The sequence below is a fragment of the Cervus elaphus genome, chromosome 15 (assembly GCF_910594005.1).
Source record: "Cervus elaphus chromosome 15, mCerEla1.1, whole genome shotgun sequence".
Taxonomy (NCBI): domain Eukaryota; kingdom Metazoa; phylum Chordata; class Mammalia; order Artiodactyla; family Cervidae; genus Cervus; species Cervus elaphus.
This window is the reverse complement of record NC_057829.1, coordinates 24,568,719-24,586,628: the sequence shown is the minus strand read 5'-3', so window position 1 is coordinate 24,586,628 and position 17,910 is coordinate 24,568,719. Positions and strand designations below refer to the sequence as shown.

General features: G+C 36.8%; 1 protein-coding gene across 1 annotated transcript in view; it reads left to right on the top strand.

Annotated features, from left to right (window-relative positions):
- The window catches only part of DNA2 (DNA replication helicase/nuclease 2), a 37,411-nt gene that overhangs the window by 16,170 nt on the left and 3,331 nt on the right, over positions 1–17,910 (top strand). Inside the window, exons 6-18 of the mRNA XM_043926650.1 lie at positions 864–1,083; positions 3,908–4,025; positions 5,236–5,398; positions 6,789–6,983; positions 8,679–8,909; positions 12,158–12,274; positions 12,355–12,464; positions 12,833–12,942; positions 13,880–14,104; positions 15,275–15,468; positions 15,561–15,650; positions 15,733–15,937; positions 17,532–17,621. Of these exons, the coding sequence (XP_043782585.1) occupies positions 864–1,083; positions 3,908–4,025; positions 5,236–5,398; positions 6,789–6,983; positions 8,679–8,909; positions 12,158–12,274; positions 12,355–12,464; positions 12,833–12,942; positions 13,880–14,104; positions 15,275–15,468; positions 15,561–15,650; positions 15,733–15,937; positions 17,532–17,621 (2,068 nt within the window). The remainder of the gene's footprint in view (positions 1–863; positions 1,084–3,907; positions 4,026–5,235; positions 5,399–6,788; positions 6,984–8,678; positions 8,910–12,157; positions 12,275–12,354; positions 12,465–12,832; positions 12,943–13,879; positions 14,105–15,274; positions 15,469–15,560; positions 15,651–15,732; positions 15,938–17,531; positions 17,622–17,910) is intronic.

Here is a 17,910-nt window from a genome sequence, read left to right as displayed (position 1 = left end):
TCTTGCCTTATTTAACAGTTATGATATTAAAATCAGAACCTCTTTGTAATATGAAAAAAAATGTTGAATATTAGTTTTAAATATTGATAGTGGCAGAGGTGTATTCATTTAATGATTAAGTAAAGGATATAATGAGTATAGGAGCACCCAAGCTTCTCCAGGATTGTCATAGGGATAGTGGGGTAGGGATGAAGTATTGGATGATCAAGCCCCGATGGCATAGATAATTGGAAAAGACAGCTCATTCTTACTCAGTTTAATAGGGTGTTACATGAAGATGTAGCTCTGTTGTTACCTAGGGTGCAACCACATGCAAACCATTATATATTCATCTGTGTAATAATTGTATATCAAAATACACAGATTGTCATAGTGGCTCCAGCAATCCAAGTAGTGAGCTTTTTGCAATAATATAGACCTGAGGAAATAAAGCCCTGAGTTAGGAAGATTGTCATAGGAATGAACTGAAAGGGACTGATGATAAATATTAAGAATATTTAAATTATATGACTTAGACACTGTAGGATTCAAACTTGACTGTGCATCAGAATCACTTGGAGTTTGTTAAACAAATTGCTGGGTCTCACCTATACAGTTTCTGAACAAGTTGGTCTGGAATGGGGCCTGAAAATTTGCATTTATGACAGATTCCCTGGGTGATGCCAATGCCACTCATTAGGAAGCATGCTTTAGGAATCACTGCCATAAAGGTCTGTAGACTCGTTCCCATCCTCACATTCCGTGTTTACAGTGGAGAGTCAATGCTAGCATAAAAGAAATGAGCAGAGAGTTCTAATTAAATTAAATAAAATGTTTTAATTAAATGTTTCTATTTAAATTTTTTTCTGTTTTTTTTTTTTTAGGCCAAGTGATGGTAGTAACAGTAATTCAACATGTAATATTGAAGTTACAAACTCGCTGGATATTGAAGAAAGCATTTGGTCCCCTAGGTTTGGATTGAAGGGCAAAATAGATGTTACAGTTGGTGTGAAAATACATCGGGGATGTAAAACAAAATATAAGATAATGCCATTGGAACTTAAAACTGGCAAAGAATCAAATTCTATTGAACACCGTAGTCAGGTATAATAAAAAAATTGTCTGAATGTGTAATATGTTTAAATTTTTTTATATGTTTAAAAAGTAGTCTGCTTTATATATTTTGATTCAGTTCAGGTAATTTTTAATTTAACCCAGCATTTCCTATACATAATTTACCACAGAGTTATTATTTTCATGTAACATCTACATAGGATACTCATTTAGGAAACAGCAGTGTAAATTCATTCTTTTGTTTTTGACCTTTAATCTGATTATCCTGATTTTTATTTAAAATGAAATATAGAACTGTATCTTACCATTATGTTAAATTCAGGTTTTTTAAAATCATCTTCTCTTTGGTAAATATAACACTCTTCTATTGGCCTTCAAAATTGCCTGAAATATTATACTAATAATAGTGAGTTAACAAATCAAAATAATTTAAAAAAATTCTGTTTTGTTTTTTTTTTTCTAATTATTTCTGATCCCTCTGCCAACCTCCACATTGGCTGTCTATGGTATGTCCTAGACACTTTTAAATAAGCAGATAGGAGCTTCCCTGGTGATCCAGTGTTTAACAAGACCCACACTTCCAATGTTGGGGCCTTGAGTTCTATACATGGTTGGGGAACTAAGAGCCTACTGAATAGTATAATCAGGGATTAAAGAGATTTTTCTCTTATTAAATCTTTCTTATCATTCTTACTTATGTACCAAATACCAAAGGTTGAAAAATTAGATTTCCCCTATTAGAAGACTCAAATATTTCACTTTAGTAAAACAGAAAAAGCTGAAATTATGAACAAAGACTTGGTTAGATTAAAGCCTTCTTGAGAAAGGAAAATCATGCCAAGATACAAGAAAAGCTGTTTTTGAAGTCAAAGATTTGAAGAAATGTGTTCTATATATAATAGAGGCTGAAAGTTTTCACTTGTTTAAGGACATGTTTGATTGAACTCACTTTTGAATGCTAACAGAAGAGAAATATAAAGGCATTTCAGTGTCTAAAGTGGTCTAGATTCAAAGACCTGTTTTCTAAGGCCACTGCTCTAAATTAAAATGCCTTCAGGGCAAGGAATATTATTGTATTTATTTTGTTCAGTTGGAACTTTTATCTTTGCAAGAAGAGAAGTTGCAGGAAGAACTTCTAAGAATACAGTTGTATTTGTTGTATTTTTAAAATGAGAAAATTGATTTGAACAAGGCCCAAACAAATATACTGGTGTGTATATTGCATATTCAGGGTGTAAAAAACAAGCAGACAGAATTATTGTAAATCATTGATATATATATAGGTATTGTGGGTGAGGAAAGATAAATTTCTCATCTTATGGGGTTTGACTTTCTCTACTTTGGTAATACAGAAAAAGTTTATGTTATAGACTAACTTCATTTAAGGAGGATTTTTATTTTGTAAGTGGGATTATTTTCTAAATATTCATTTCTAAGTTAGTAATTTGGCATTTGAAACATATTTTCTAAAGGAAAAATATTATATGGAGCTGTGATGTCTAAACCAGCTCACAAAAACCTATTTAACTTGTGATATAGTTGAATTAAACTTGTGATATAATTGAACTATAATATTGTTGTAAAATTTCATTCCAGCTTCCTTTTATCATTATATGAAGGGAATGTCATTCAGATATTTTTCCCTTTTAATAAATCCCAGAAGCAGAATCCTTTTCCTTCTGCCTCAGCTCCTGTGTAGGGAAAAACTAACATAGAAAGACCATTAATTTGGATTGACTCTCTAGGTCCACAGCCCCAAGGCTCATAAACCTTGTCGTTTATGAGTTCATTTTAATTTTTAAAAGTTTTATTTGGTTACCTGTGGTATATCTTTGGATATCTATACCGTATTCTTGGACTTCCCTAGTGACTCGGATGGTAAAGAATTCACCTACTGGAAACCTGGGTTCAATCCCTGGGTTGGGAGGATCCCCTGGAAGAGGGCATGGCAAGCCACTCCAGTATTCTTGCCTGGAGAATCCCCTGGACAGAGGAGCTTGGTGGGCTATAGTCCGTGGGGTCACAAAGTCCATGGTGGCCTATAGTCCATGGGGATACGACTGAGCGACTAAGCGCAGCACGTGCTGTATCAGGCAACACAGGTAGAGTGCTTGTAAGAAGGCCTCCCAGAGCACGTTACATAGGTTTAGATGTTACTGCTAAGGTGTTTTCATGATCTAAAGGAATTACATCTAACTTGCCTTAGATGGTTTCTCTGAAGAGCACCACATAAACCTAATGCACTTAATGTCACCTTCTGTTCTGTAAAAAGTAGTAAACTCTGTAGAGTTAGTCTCATTAGGTTATCACAGTTACTATGACATAAATAATATGCATTTTATAGTGTTTAATTCATTTACTTATTTTAAACAGGGAAAATAGTATCTAACGACTGTTAACTTCAAAATATAAAATGTCTCTTGATTAATTTCCCTCTTACGTTTATTGGAAACCTAAACATTTACTAAGAAAAATTCTGAATATTTATTTTGTCTGTGTAAAGTGAGAAATATATACTATGTTTGTTTTGTGGAAATTAAATAGTTGGCATTGAATTTATTGTATTACCTGTCCTGAATTCAGATCGTGTTATTTTCAAAATGGAAATAATTTAATTGACATTGTGATTTTAAAATTATAATATGTATTCAGAATTCCCTGGTGGTCCAGTGGTTGGGACTCTGGTTTCACTGCCCAGGGCCTTAGTTTGATCCCTGATGGGGGAACTAGGATCCTACAGCCATAAGGTACGACCAAAAAAAAAAAAAAATTATAATATATATTGACTGTAAAACATATATGGAAATATTGAAAATTAAAATTTTACTTGACAAAATGTACCATGTTTTCACAGCTTGTTCTGTATACACTGCTAAGCCAAGAGAGGAGGGCTGACCCAGAGGCTGGCCTGCTTCTCTACCTGAAGACTGGCCAGATGTACCCTGTGCCTGCCAAACATCTTGATAAAAGAGGTTAAGCTGTTTTCTCTCAACTTTACTTCTCAGGGTTTTGTTTGTTCATTGTTTTTTCTGTTCAGCTTTTGCTGACACACGTTTATACCTGACAATCAATCGTTCATTGTGCTTGCTGGGCCTAAAACATTTTGTAATTTATAAGTTGTGGTACTTTAAAAAAAAAAAGAATTTTGACAGTGTACTATATAATTGAAAACATTGTTAACTTTTTTATTATATGTTTTTTTGTGTCATATTTTAGATTCCACATATAAGTGATATCAGATGGTATTTGTCTTTCTTTCTGACTTCACTTAGTATGATAATCTCTGGGTCCATGTTGCTGCAAATGGCATTATTTAATTCTTTTTTATGCCTGAGTAGTATTCTGTTGTTTATATGTACCACATCTTCTTTATCCATTCCTCTGTCGATGGACATGTAGTTTTGGATTAGCAGATGCAAACTGTTATGTATACGATGGATAAACAGTAAGGTCCTACTGAATAGGACAGGGAACTGTATTCGATATCCTGTGATAAACCATAATGGAAAAGAGTATGAAAAAAATATATATATGTATAACTGAATCATTTTGCTGTAAAGTGGAAATTAGCACATTATGAATCAATTATCCCTTAATAAAATAAAAATTTAAAAATCTTCCTATACAAAACTTTATTTTAAACTTCCTATCTTATATTTGAGACACTCTCAGTTCAGTTCAGTTGCTCAGTCGTATCTGACTCTTTGCGCCCCCATGAACCACAGCACACCAGGCCTCCCTGTCCATCACCAACTCCCGGAGTCCACCCAAACCCATGTCCATTGAGTCGGTGATGCCATCCAACCATCTTATTCTCTGTCGTCCCCTTCTCCTCCTGCCCTCAATCTTTCCCAGCATCAGGGTCTTTTCCAATGAGTCAGATCTTCGCATCAGGTGGCCAAAGACACCTAATGCAACAATGGCATCTAATGAGACACTCTAGATAGCTGTATTTGTCCTTAGGTTGTTTAAAAACTTTAAAAACTTATCAAGTGAACCAAAATGGAAAGAAATATACCAAAATGTTAACAGTGGTTATTATTCTGGTGTAATGGGATACATGAATATTGCTCTTTCCTCTTTATGTTTTGAATCTGAAAGTTTTACTTACATGTAATGGAAAAGACATATAATAAATTTTACTTAATTCTTAGAAAACACCCATTCGCTTTTCCCCCACAGAATTATTAAGACTAAGAAATCAGATGGCATTCTCTTTGTTTCACCGTATTAACAAATCTACTGGAGAGGAGAAGACAAAGCTTGCTCCTTTGCCACAAATAATTGAGGAACAGCAAACCTGTAAATACTGTTCACAGATGGGCAACTGTGCTCTCTACAGCAGGTAAAGACTGTCTTCCGAAAGTATTAATTCCAGTTAAGTAAGCACTCAACTCAGAATGATTTAACACTTTTGGCTGGTCTGGCATTGATGACTTCATTTTGGTTATTTAAAACGAAGGGAATAGGAAAGAGAAAAAAGCATAGTTAGTTCATATTATATAACAAGCCTATTTCTTTGGAGAAAAATAGAATGCTTTGAAAACTTTTTCCAAAAGTGGATATTTTAATCTTGCTGCATACAGTTTCTGGGGAAAATGAAATAATTGTAGAACTTATAGAATATAGTTAAAGATGCAGTATAGGCATTGTGATTGTAACTTTTCTTAAATGATATCTCAAGAAATCTTCCATTTCTTAGTTGATGTTTTAATTTCAAACCTTTTGTAGTTCAAAACTGGGAAATTGGTTTTTCTAGACAGTTTGATATAATCCATTAGATCTGTCTTGTTTATACACGTCTATTTTTCTACATATGGCAAGTTTATTAGCTGTCTTATGAGCAGTTATATGTATTTATACCTTCATTGAGCTTCCCTGGTGGCTCAGATGGTAAAGAATCTGTCTGCAGTGCAGGAGACCCAGGTTTGAACTCTGGGTCAGGTAGATCCCCTGGAGAAGGGAATGGCTACCCACGCCAGTATTCTTACGTGGAGAATCCCATGGACAGAGGAACCTGGCGGACTGCAAGTCCATGGGGTCACAAATAGCTGGACACAACGAGTGACTAACACATATACATACTATCATAGGTCAGTGAGAGTCTCGGAGGATGCAAGAAAGTGGTTAGATGCAAATTCAGACTAGGAAACAAGATCGAATCAGAACCAAACTTGTAATTCAGCCTGAAAATTCATATAAAGGACTTTTAAAAGTACAGTTGACCCTTAAACAGTGCTGGAGTTGGGGGCGCCAATCCTTTCTGCATTCGTAAATCTGAGTATATCTCATAGTTGGCCCTCCACATACAACTTGGTGGTGAGCCCAGGTTGAATGCAAGGTTTGTCCGCATTCTTGCCTGCATTCAGCCAATCTTGGATCGTGTATTGCTATTTACCATTGAAAAAAATCCACATGTAAGTGGACCCATAGAGTTCAATTCATGTTTTTCAAGAGTCAACTGTATTGTATCAGAAGATCTCTTAATGGCGAAGACCATGAATTGGGAAATTGGGCCTATAATTCAGGCACATTTTTTTGAAACCTTGTTTACTCTCCATGTTTTCTGTGCTTTCCTATAGCATATTGCCCCTGAAATGACTTTTTAAAAAAAGTAGGTGCGGTGGTTATAAAGTATGATGATTGTCACATATGTGTACTTATTTTAGAAATATCTCATTTCATAGCCAGTGAATTGTTTTATATGCATCTCTGACTTGGAGCTTTATCTTTAGGGCGGTTGAACAACAGATGGAAGACAGTTCAGTCCCGACCAGCATGTGGCCCAAAATAAAAGAAGAAACTCAGCATCTCAAGCTTATACACTTAGAGTATTTTAGCCTTTGGTGTCTAATGTTAACCCTGGAGTCTCAATCAAAGGATAATAAAAGAAATTACCAACATATATGGTTAATGCCTGCTTCAGAAATGTAAGTGGTCCATTTAATACAGTAAAACTTTAATAATTTGGATTCGCCAGTGGGATGAGATTTGTAATTAATGACAAATACAGGTTATGTACTGTGTTAAAGGCATGAAGTTTCATATATTCATGCCAACTCCAGATGGCTGTCAATGAATTTTTTTCTAAGGAGAGAACCATTGTTATTTTTAGTAGATTAAAGATACCTCAAGAAATCTTATTCTAAAAATTATTAGTAAAGTTACATCCTTTTTCATCAATGAAAAGAGTAAAAAACTTGAGTATATCATAAGGTGAATTTTAGCATATTGGCACAGTAGAAATTAATGAAGTTTTACTGAATATTTTAAATACTAGAGTATTTTTAAAGTTTTTTAATAAGTTTTCATAGAGATTCAAATTCTCTAAAGCATGTCAGTATTGTATTTTGTGAGGTCTTTTTTTTTTTTTTTTAACAAGTTACTTGTAAAGTTATAATTTTGTGCATCTTTGCATAGTATTTTTCTTTATGTACTATTTAGTTGTTTTTGACCCATTCTTTTTTTTTTCTTTCATTTATTTTTATTAGTTGGAGGCTAATTACTTTACGATATTGTAGTGGTTTTTGCCATACATTGACGTGACCCATTCTTTTCTTTGCAGAGTGAATCTTGATAATAATGTGACTTGAGACTTAAGAATGTTATTTCTTTAATGCTAGACTTTAACACAAGGTACCATCACAGGGAAGAAAGTTTAAGTCATTTTCAATAGACTACATAATACTTAAGTATTATGTATACATGCTGCTGCTGCTGCTAAGTCGCTTCAGTCGTGTCCGACTCTGTGCGACCCCATAGATGGCAGCCCACCAGGCTCCTCTGTCCCTGGGATTCTCCAGGCAAGAACACTGGAGTGGGTTGCCATTTCCTTCTCCAGATATGTATACATAACACATAGTAAATATGTTAAGTGTGTGTGCCTGCAGGCTTCTGAAATGTAGTATAATAGTAGTGCCTGAGAGACTGTAAATGCTTAATGCTCACTTCTGAGACCCAGTGGAATTGTCAATATGCTTGCCATTGTTTTAGTAACAATAATTATAAATTCTCTTGTAAATACTAAAGAAATATGTTGCTGCTTCCTTCACTTCAGGTTCAGAGTTAAATTATTATGATTTGTCTTCTGTAGTGTTAACCTGTATCAGAGTAGGAGGTGGGGGTGTCAGTCAAGAATCAAAGTGCTGATAAGCATGTTGTTCGGAAATCCCACCTGTGGGTACAATGAGGGGGATTCTTAGCCCCGCAAAAAAAGGGGAGAGCTCTCTAGCACCTGCTTAGAGACCTGGTGATGAGAGGTTTTTGGGTTTTTTTTTACTTTTCCATGTGGCTTGTGAGGTCTTAGTTCCCTAACCAAGGATCAAACCCATACTCACTGCAGCGGGAGTGTGAGTATTAACCACTGGACCACCAGGGGAGTCCCGAGAGATTATTATTTTTTAAATAAATATTTATTTATTTATTTGGCAGCACATGAGACCTTCCATCTTCATTGTGGCATGAGGAATCTTTCGTTGAGGCATGTGGGATCTAGTGCCCTGACCAGGGATCAAACCAAGGTCCTCTGCATTGGGAGCCTGAAGTCTTTGCCACTGCACCACCAGGGAAGTCCCCCGAGAGAGTATTTTTTAAAATTAATTTCTCTTTTTCTTTCTCTTTCATAGGGAGGAGAGTGGCAGCTGCATTGGGAGCCTGATTAGAACAGAACATGTAAAGACAGTTTGTGATGGACAGTATTTACATAATTTCCAGCGTAAAAATGGAGCCATACCCATCACAAATCTAATGGCAGGTGACAGAATTATTTTAAGTGGAGAAGACAGAACATTGTTTGCCTTGTCTAGGGGATATGTGAAGGAGATTAACTCAGCAACAGTAACCTGTTCATTAGACAGGTGATGAAATGTTCCCTTTTTGGGTGGGGAGGGTAAAGCTTTATTGATAAGTAAGCATATACCATACAGTTCACACATTTAAAGTATACAATTCAGTGGTGCTTAGTATATTCACCAAGCTATGCAGTTAGCACCAAAATCCATTTTAGAGCATTTTCATTGCCCCTGGAATACTCCCTACACCCTGCAGTCACCCCCAGCCCCAGGCAACCACCAGTTCCCTTTCTATATTTATAGATTTGCCTTTTCTGATTCATACACTATGTGGTCTTTTGTGACTGGCTTTTTTTTACTTAACATACCGTTTCTGAGGTTCATCTTCATGTAGTAGCTTGTACCAGTGCTTCATGCCTTTAAAAAATTTTTAGATAAAATTCACATATCATAAAATTAACCATTTTTAACATACAGTTCAGTGTGTGCATGCTAAGTCACTTCAGTCATGTCCAACTCTTTGCAACCCTATGGATGTAGCACGCCAGGCCCCTCTAACCATGATGATTCTCCAGGCAAGAATCCTGGGGTGGTTGCCATGCCCTCCTCCAGGGGATCTTCGTAACCCAGGGATTGAACCTTAGTCTCTTACGTCTCCTACGTTGGCAGGCAGGTTCTTTACCACTAGTGCCACCTGGGAATTCTATACAGTTCATCGGCATTTAGCAGTTATCCAACTGCTGAAGTTTTGTTTAGTACATTGTGTTACATGTAGTGATGTGGACACGTGTGTGTGGGTGTGTGCTCAGTTGCTAAGTTGTGTCTGACTCTTTGTGACCCCAGGGACTGTAGCCCACCAGCCTCCTCTGTCCATGGGATTTTCCATGTAAGAATTCTGGAGTAGGTTGCCATTTCCTTCTCCAGGGTAGCTTCTCAGCCCAGGGACTGAACTCACGTCTGTCTCCTGCATGTCCTGCATTGGCAGGTGGATTCTTTACCACTGAGCCAGCCGGGAAGCCTAATATGGATGTAATCTTATCTAAAGAATTCTCACAACCACATGTGCAGCAGGCGGGACAGATGTCCTGTGTTGGCTGTAACGCTTATATCTCCTCCTTAGCCCTCTGGGTGCTCACCATTTTGTTCAAATTGCTTTTTTCCATTTATAGTTGTGATATAAAGTATAAATTAAAGTAAGTTAATTTAAAGAAAAATATTAAGTAAATTGTAGAATAGTTGGTATGAAAATTTGTGGCTGAAGCTAATATCCATGTTCATTAATACCGTATTCCCCTCTTCCTGGACCCCCAGCCTTCCTTGCATTTACTTGCAGGCATGTGTCACCTTTCTCAGTGGATGGAGATCAGTAATTGGGATCTAGAGGGTAACTGCAGTGGAAATGTTCAGGCCTGCTCTCCAGTAATCAGTAATCCTGGTTAAGCAGTAACCAGCCCTAGCCCGGGTTTCGTGATATTGGAGTATAAGCCGTGATATTTCTGCTGTTTCTTAGGAGTCCTTTCAGTCAGTCCTGTGAGGTATTTATTTAATACCTAACATATGTTAGATACCTTGCAAACTCTTGAAGAATTTGTAGTCTTGTGGGTAACAAATAAATATATATTTCAGTCTAATATGACAAGTGTTTGAATTAATGGGAAAACAGGAGAGGCATTTAACCCAGTTTTTGGTGGCTCGGGGAAGGCGAGTGAAAACGGTCGTTCTAGATCTTCATCCTGTGGGTGAATGTTAGTCCTCTGAAGCAGTGTGGGAGGAATATACCAGACAGAGGGGACGAGGTGTGGACAGGCCTGATGGTGTGAGGTGGGGTGTTCTAGAAAGTGTAGGTACTAATTACTTTCTGGAATGTAAAAGATAAAGGAGTTATTGGAGAGGAGTTAATCAGTGGAGTTAATCAGTGGAGGCAAAACTGAAAGCAGAGACAGCAGGCACCTGCTATAGTGGCCCAGGCTTGAGGTGATTGAGGGCAAGGTGGTTTTGACGGAGAAGGTGGAATGCCTTTGAGAAGTATTTGGAAAGTAAAATTGTCTGACACTGAGATCTTGATTGGATCTGCAGGGTGGGAGAGGGAAGAATCAAGACAATCATGTAGATGCAAGACCATTACCTGACGTCAGGTCCACAGGAGGAGGATAAGGCTTCAGCAGGGATAAAGAGTTGTTCAGTTTTGCAGACTTTCACTGCCTGAGTTTTAACTCAGTGGAAAGATCTTGCTGCTTGCTGGACATTCAAAGCTGAAGCTTGGGTGAGAAATGCGGTAGGAGAGGAATGTGAGGTTAGGTCTGGTGATATAGATTTGGGATTCAGACTCAGGCGGAGACATGGGACCAGTGGGGAAATGACAAGAAAGAACAGTACAGAGGACCATGGAAGGGACCTCAGGAACATCGCAGGTTAGCCTGATAGAGTAGTGGGAGAAGCCTGGGGGAAAGAGACATGTACTCCAGGCCTGAGGAGGCAGGGGCCATGTGCTCAGGATCCTGCTGGGGCTGGTGAGCCCACTTGAAGTTCAAGGAAGGCCAAGTGAGTTGTCAGCAGATGTTGTAGGTTTTGGATTATTAACCGGCCCCCCCCCCCCCCTTTTCAATTTATTTGTTTGGCTGCTCCAGGTCTTAGATGCAGCATGCGAGAGTTTTAGTTGTGGCATGTGAAGTCCTAGTTGTGGCATGTAGGATCTAGTTCTCCAACCAGGGACTGAACCTGAGCCCCTACAGTGGGAGCTCAGAGTCCCAGCCACTGGACCACCAGGGAAGTCCCTTAACTGCTTTGACTTCGGTGCTTTTGCCTTCCCCTACTCTATTTGCTCCCCAATCCAGGACCCTAACCTGCCTTTGGTTGGCAAGTATGTATTAGGGGCTGGTAGCCATTTTCATAGTGATTCTGGCCCATTTACTTTTTATTTCTTTTTATTTTGGGTTGCACTGGGATCTTCATTGCTGTGCATGGACTTTCTCTGGTTACAGAGAGTGGGGGCTACTCCCTAGTTGCACTGTGTGGGCTTCTCATTGTGGTGGCTTCTCTTGTTTCGGAGCACAGGTTCTAGGTGCAAAGGCTTCAGTAGTTGCAGCGTTCGGGCTCAGTAGTTGCAGCTCCCAGGCTCTACAGGTGAACTTAGAGCAGTCTCAGTAGTTCTGCAGCATGTGGAATCTTCCCGGACTAGGGATCAAACCCATGTCTCTTGCACTGGCAGGAAGATTCTTATCTGCTGAATCATCAGACAGCAACACATTTCTTATACCGACCCACTGACTATGTTAAATGAAAAATATTCACATACATATGTTTTGCTGTTTCAGGAACTTGTCAGGACTCCCAGAATCAACTTTGTTCAGATTGGACCAGGAAGAAAAAAATTGTGATATAGATACCCCATTAGGAAATCTTTCTAAACTGATGGAAAATACTCATGCCAGGTTTGTAACAATAAATGAATCTGAATATTACTCCAGTTTCCTGAGGAATATTATTAAAAACATTTTTTTTTGCTTTTCAGCCAAAAACTTCGAGATTTAATCATTGACTTGCGTGAACCGCAGTTTATATCCTACCTCAGTTCTGTTCTTCCACATGATGCAAAGGACACAGTTGCCTGCATTCTGAAAGGTATGTTATAATCAGCATGCCTGGGTCCATTAATTTTTCTTGGTTCTATTTATAATTTAATCTATATTAGAGTCTAGTGTCTTAATTTATTAATTATTTAATACTTGTTTCTTATATATTTGTTTATTTAATTAATAATTGCTTAATTATTTATTTAATAATTTATTAAACTTCTAATTATGGTTTTTAGACAGCATCTCTTTGGAAGTAGTTTACATGTGACTTTTAATATCACCATGACATTTCCTTACTTTGAGAAGACTATTGAAGAAAAGACTACAACAGAGGCTGCTTTTCTTATAAAGTAGTTAAGTTGCTCATTGAAAATTCAACACTCTTATTCCTGTTATTTTTAAATCTAAATGTAGGTTTGAATAAGCCTCAGAGGCAAGCCATGAAAAAGGTACTTCTTTCAAAAGACTACACCCTCATCGTGGGTATGCCTGGAACAGGAAAAACAACTACAATATGTACTCTCGTAAGAATTACTACTCTTTTGCTTAGAAACTGGGTATTTAAATCCACTTCTCTTCAGTTCAGAGAACGTGATACTGGATATCAAAAGGGCTGAATTTCAAATCAAAATGTCTTTGTTTCAAACTAAGAATGACACGAGAAATAGAAAAGCTCAATACCAATAGTTGTAATCATCTTGTATATATACCTTGCATTTAAGATTGTCTAAAATCTCTGTGTTTTCCTCTCTTTAAAAAATGACAAGTTGTACGAGGAGGTTGAAATAGATTCTTTTTTTTAAAAGAATTATTTATATATTTGGCTGCACCAGAAGTTAGTTGTAGCCTTCGGGATCATTAGTTGTGGCATGTGGGATCTAGTTCTCTGACAAGGGACCGAACTCGGGCCGCTTGCATTGGGAGCACAGAATCTTAGCCACTGGACTGCTAGGGAAGTCCCTGATACAGATTCTTATTGAAATTTTTTTTTTTCATGTCAGTAAATTTCTGAGCCGTCTTAGAATAATGATGATGATGGCACCACCTATTTACTGATTGATACTTTATGCCAGGCACTAGTCAAAAGTTTTTATGTACTCAATTTTGTCATGATATAAATAATGTATTGGTAACATATCATTGATAACATGATAATAATGCCATGTTACTTTCATAAGACATTTTGGCTTTATAATTTTTTTTAAAGTTACTTTGGGGAATTCCTTGGCAGTCCATTGGTTAGGAGTCTATGCTTTCACTGCCAAGGTCCCAGGTTCGATCCCTGGTGGGGGAACTAAGATCCCTTGAGCTGTGCAGTCAAAAAAAAAAAATCAAAGGAAATAAAAAGTTACTTGGCTTGGCTCTTAGTTAAGTTTTCTAATTCTTTTCGAAAAATATAAATGTTAAAAATTATCAGGAGCTAAAAGTAATGCTCTTTTCCATTCTTTTGTTTATTAATAGGTAAGAATTCTCTATGCCTGTGGTTTTAGTGTTTTGTTGACCAGCTATACACACTCTGCTGTTGACAATATTCTTTTGAAGTTAGCAAAGTTTAAAATCGGATTTTTGCGCTTGGGCCAGATTCAGAAGGTACATCCCGATATCCAAAAATTTACAGAGGAGGAAATTTGCAGATCAAAGTCCATTAAATCTTTAGCTCTTTTAGAAGAACTCTACAATAGTCAAGTAAGTACAATTATTGTATAATCATACTGACAGTAATTTTTGCTGTCAGAATGAGGGGAGAAATGGCACTTTGAGAAATTCAATTGCATTGACCGAATTTGCAGATGAATTTATATAAACCATAGGACCAGTTTATGAGTTTATAGTTTGCTCTTTGCTTCTGAACTGAAACAAGGTTTCTGGTCTATTTTTCAGGGCTCCCATCTTCTAGTTTAAAATATCCTGGTAAAGGAAAACTCTGTTTCTCTCTACTCACACTTCTGACACTAACTACATAGAGTTAGTGCAGGATCTACAGGTTAAGGGCTCAGTCCCATGAAACTGTCCCCTACTTCATTTCTGAATTGCAAGTTCAGATCTCCTGTGCCCATCTTGGGGATTCCTGTTTCTTCCTCCTTGGGTTCCATAATTTGCTTGAATGACTCACAGAATGCAAGAAAGTCACCATATTAGCATGAACTGAGGCATGGTTAAAAGGGGCTTATGAATCTGCCCTGTGGAACTCTGAGCAGATCTAGGAGGCTGAAGCTTTTATCTTACAAATAAGAAATGAGGGACCTAGAAAGGCTTTTGTGCCCAGGAGGGCCCCGTAAAGTCCTGCTTGGTTTCACATAGTGTTACGTGATCTTTTGGGACTGGAGTTTTTCACTTGGCCTAATGTTCCAAATGTCTGAAATCTGGGATATGTGAGGCAAAAAGAAAACCAAGGGAACAAGCTACTGTGCTTTCCTCATGTCCCAAGGTCTCTAGCTGACTTACCTTTTCTCCACCTTTCAGAGGCTTTATAGTTTTATATATAATGTCCAGGGCTTTTAGTTATACTTTGTGGGAGGGAAAAGTACTCCATCTTCCCAGAAGTGAAGTCCTAGTTCACATTAAAAAAAAATTCATTAACTTACTGCCTCTTGAAATGTTCAGATTTCCATTTCGATATATCCAAACTTGAGGATTGTTATCGTATCTGGAAAATTAACTTGATTTTTAAAAATTTATAGAAAAAAAATAAAAAATTTTTGCATGTTGTAAGTGTTTCTAAATTAAAAAATATTGGGGATATCTGTTTGGGGGGACGAAGAGCTCTTTTTTGATCTTTTCATTTCAAACGGGAAAAACAAGGTCTGTATCTTGGACATATTAAATTACTGATCTATTTTTTTTCTTTGTGTTTAGCTTATAGTTGCAACAACATGTATGGGAATAAACCATCCCATATTTTCTCGTAAAACTTTTGATTTTTGTATAGTGGATGAAGCCTCTCAAATTAGCCAGCCTATTTGCCTAGGGCCACTTTTTTTTTCACGGAAATTTGTGTTGGTGGGGGACCATCAGCAGCTTCCTCCCCTGGTGCTAAACCGTGAAGCAAGGTAAGCAGACATTAAAGTTTCAGTTTTAAACTAGATACTTTATAAGGGATGATATCAGTAGACTAATAATCCTGAATTTGATTTGTTGACAGAGCTCTTGGCATGAGTGAAAGCTTATTCAAGAGGCTGGAGCAGAATAAGAATGCAGTTGTACAGTTAACTGTGCAATACAGAATGAACAGGTATTTGTAACAGTGTCAGCTATGAGTGATTTTCATATTTGTGTTCATCACCAAACTAAAATTATTTTTGTAATTCCCTTAGTAAAATTATGTCCTTAAGTAATAAACTGACGTACGAAGGAAAGCTGGAGTGTGGATCAGATAAAGTGGCCAATGCAGTGATAAACCTACCTAACTTTAAAGATGTAAAGCTGGAACTGGAGTTTTATGCTGATTATTCAGAAAATCCTTGGCTGGTTGGAGCATTCGAGCCAAACAATCCTGTCTGTTTTCTTAATACACACAAGGTAAAACACACACAAAAACTAATGTTTCCTTCATTCTTCTGCATTTGCCCTATTATTTCAGTTCCTCAGTTTCAATAGTGATTGCCTCATTACAGCTTATCGGTTAAAACTAGTGTGCTTCTTGTGCTTTCACACAAAAGAGTCTTTTCTTTCTACATATTCACTATCTTTGGGAGGAAGTTTATTCTGATGATTGATAGATGTCAAATTGTTTTGAAGTAGGAAAGCTAGAAAGTGAACACAACTGTATAATTACATTTCCTAGAAAAATAACTGGCATTGATACTGTCCAAAGTTTGGGTTTACAAATGGACAGAAGGTAAGATAAACTGATGTCCTTTTCGGGACCTTTTTTTAAAAAAATAGACTTTATGTTCTAGAGCAGTTTTAGGCCCACAGCAAAACTGAGCTAAAAGTACAGAGATTTCCCATGTGTCTCCTGCGCCCACATATGCACCCAGAGACCTCTTTACAAATTTATCATTAAACAAAAAATCTGCACAAGGACTTTAAATGACTTGATTCTTATTTCTAGGAACTAAGAATAAAGCTTTGACTCTGTGTTCCTACAGTTTGTTTTATATACTGCTTCTTATTATTGATTTGGAAATCTTTAAATAAGTTCAACTAAAAATATAGTCATCAACTTGATCTATGCATATCATTCTCAATATAATTATATATTTTGTTATTAAGATGGGTGGAGTCAGCAGTTGTTAAAAATAGGGCCTTAAAAAAAAAAAAAAATAGGGCCTTACCATTCATGTATCATGCTGGAATTTTCATTGTCTTGGACATTGCTCTAGTGTTTCAGAATGAAGAATCAACATTGAGGAGCAGGCAGACTCTGGAAAATTTATTCAGATAAACTGATCTTACAAATGACTGCTTTTATAGTTTTATGTAATTAAAATTTTTATTTATTTTTTTTGAGGTATAGTTGATATGACTGCTTTTATAAACCACAACTCTAATCTGTTAAAGTTATAATTATTAATCTCACCAGTGATTGTTCAGAGTCTTTATTTTTGCTACTCACATTTCCTGTCCCTTGGCATCAGGATTCCAAATAAGTTATATTAAAATTAATCAAGGTGATGTTGGGATGACGTAGGAGCCAAATAATTCTTTAAAATTTCTACTAGGGGTGGTAGAACCTAGGGAACTTTATTGCTCTATTATTTGTATAAAAAGTAACAAGGAAATGGAAAGAACACAGATATTGGAGCCAGATCTAAGTTGAATCTTAGTGCCATGGTGTATTGTAAGGCTCGGGCAGGTTACTTAATCTCTTCTGGCCTTTGATGCCTATAAAATGGGGGATAACAAAGTAATGTATGTGAAGCTCAGTATATGGTCAACTTTCGTAGAGGTTTTAGTATGAACTTTATGTAGCATGTTTAAGATGGATTTCCTTCTAAAAGTGACTAATATCATTCATTTTTGTCAGTTCTTTTACATTCAACTTTAAGATGAAAATATTTTTCATCTGTGTCCATATCTGGTAGTACTGTCTCTGTGACCACTTGTATACTGACAGTACTCTTTACTTCAGAGATTGTTTCTCAAGCAGGATGCATGTTTTTCTGTTTAGGTTCCAGCACCAGAACAAGTGGAAAAGGGAGGTGTCAGTAATATAATGGAAGCCAAATTCGTTGTTTTCCTGACCTCAGTTTTTATTAAGGTAACTTATAATTGGATTTTGAGGGCAAATTAATATTAAGGTGCAGAATAATAGAATGTTAGAATTCAAGGAACTTTAGATCTAGTATTAACTTTTGTTGATTAAGATAAGAGGACTGAAGCCTGAATGTTTTTATTTTGAGAACATTTATCTAAGACAGTAATTATTGTATCTAATACAGTAATGGCATTTTGGGTTTCCACTTAGGATAACTTTCTGTAACATCAGATAATTCTGATTGTGTTGATTTAGTGCAGAAGTCAGTATGATTGGAGATTGGAAACTTGAG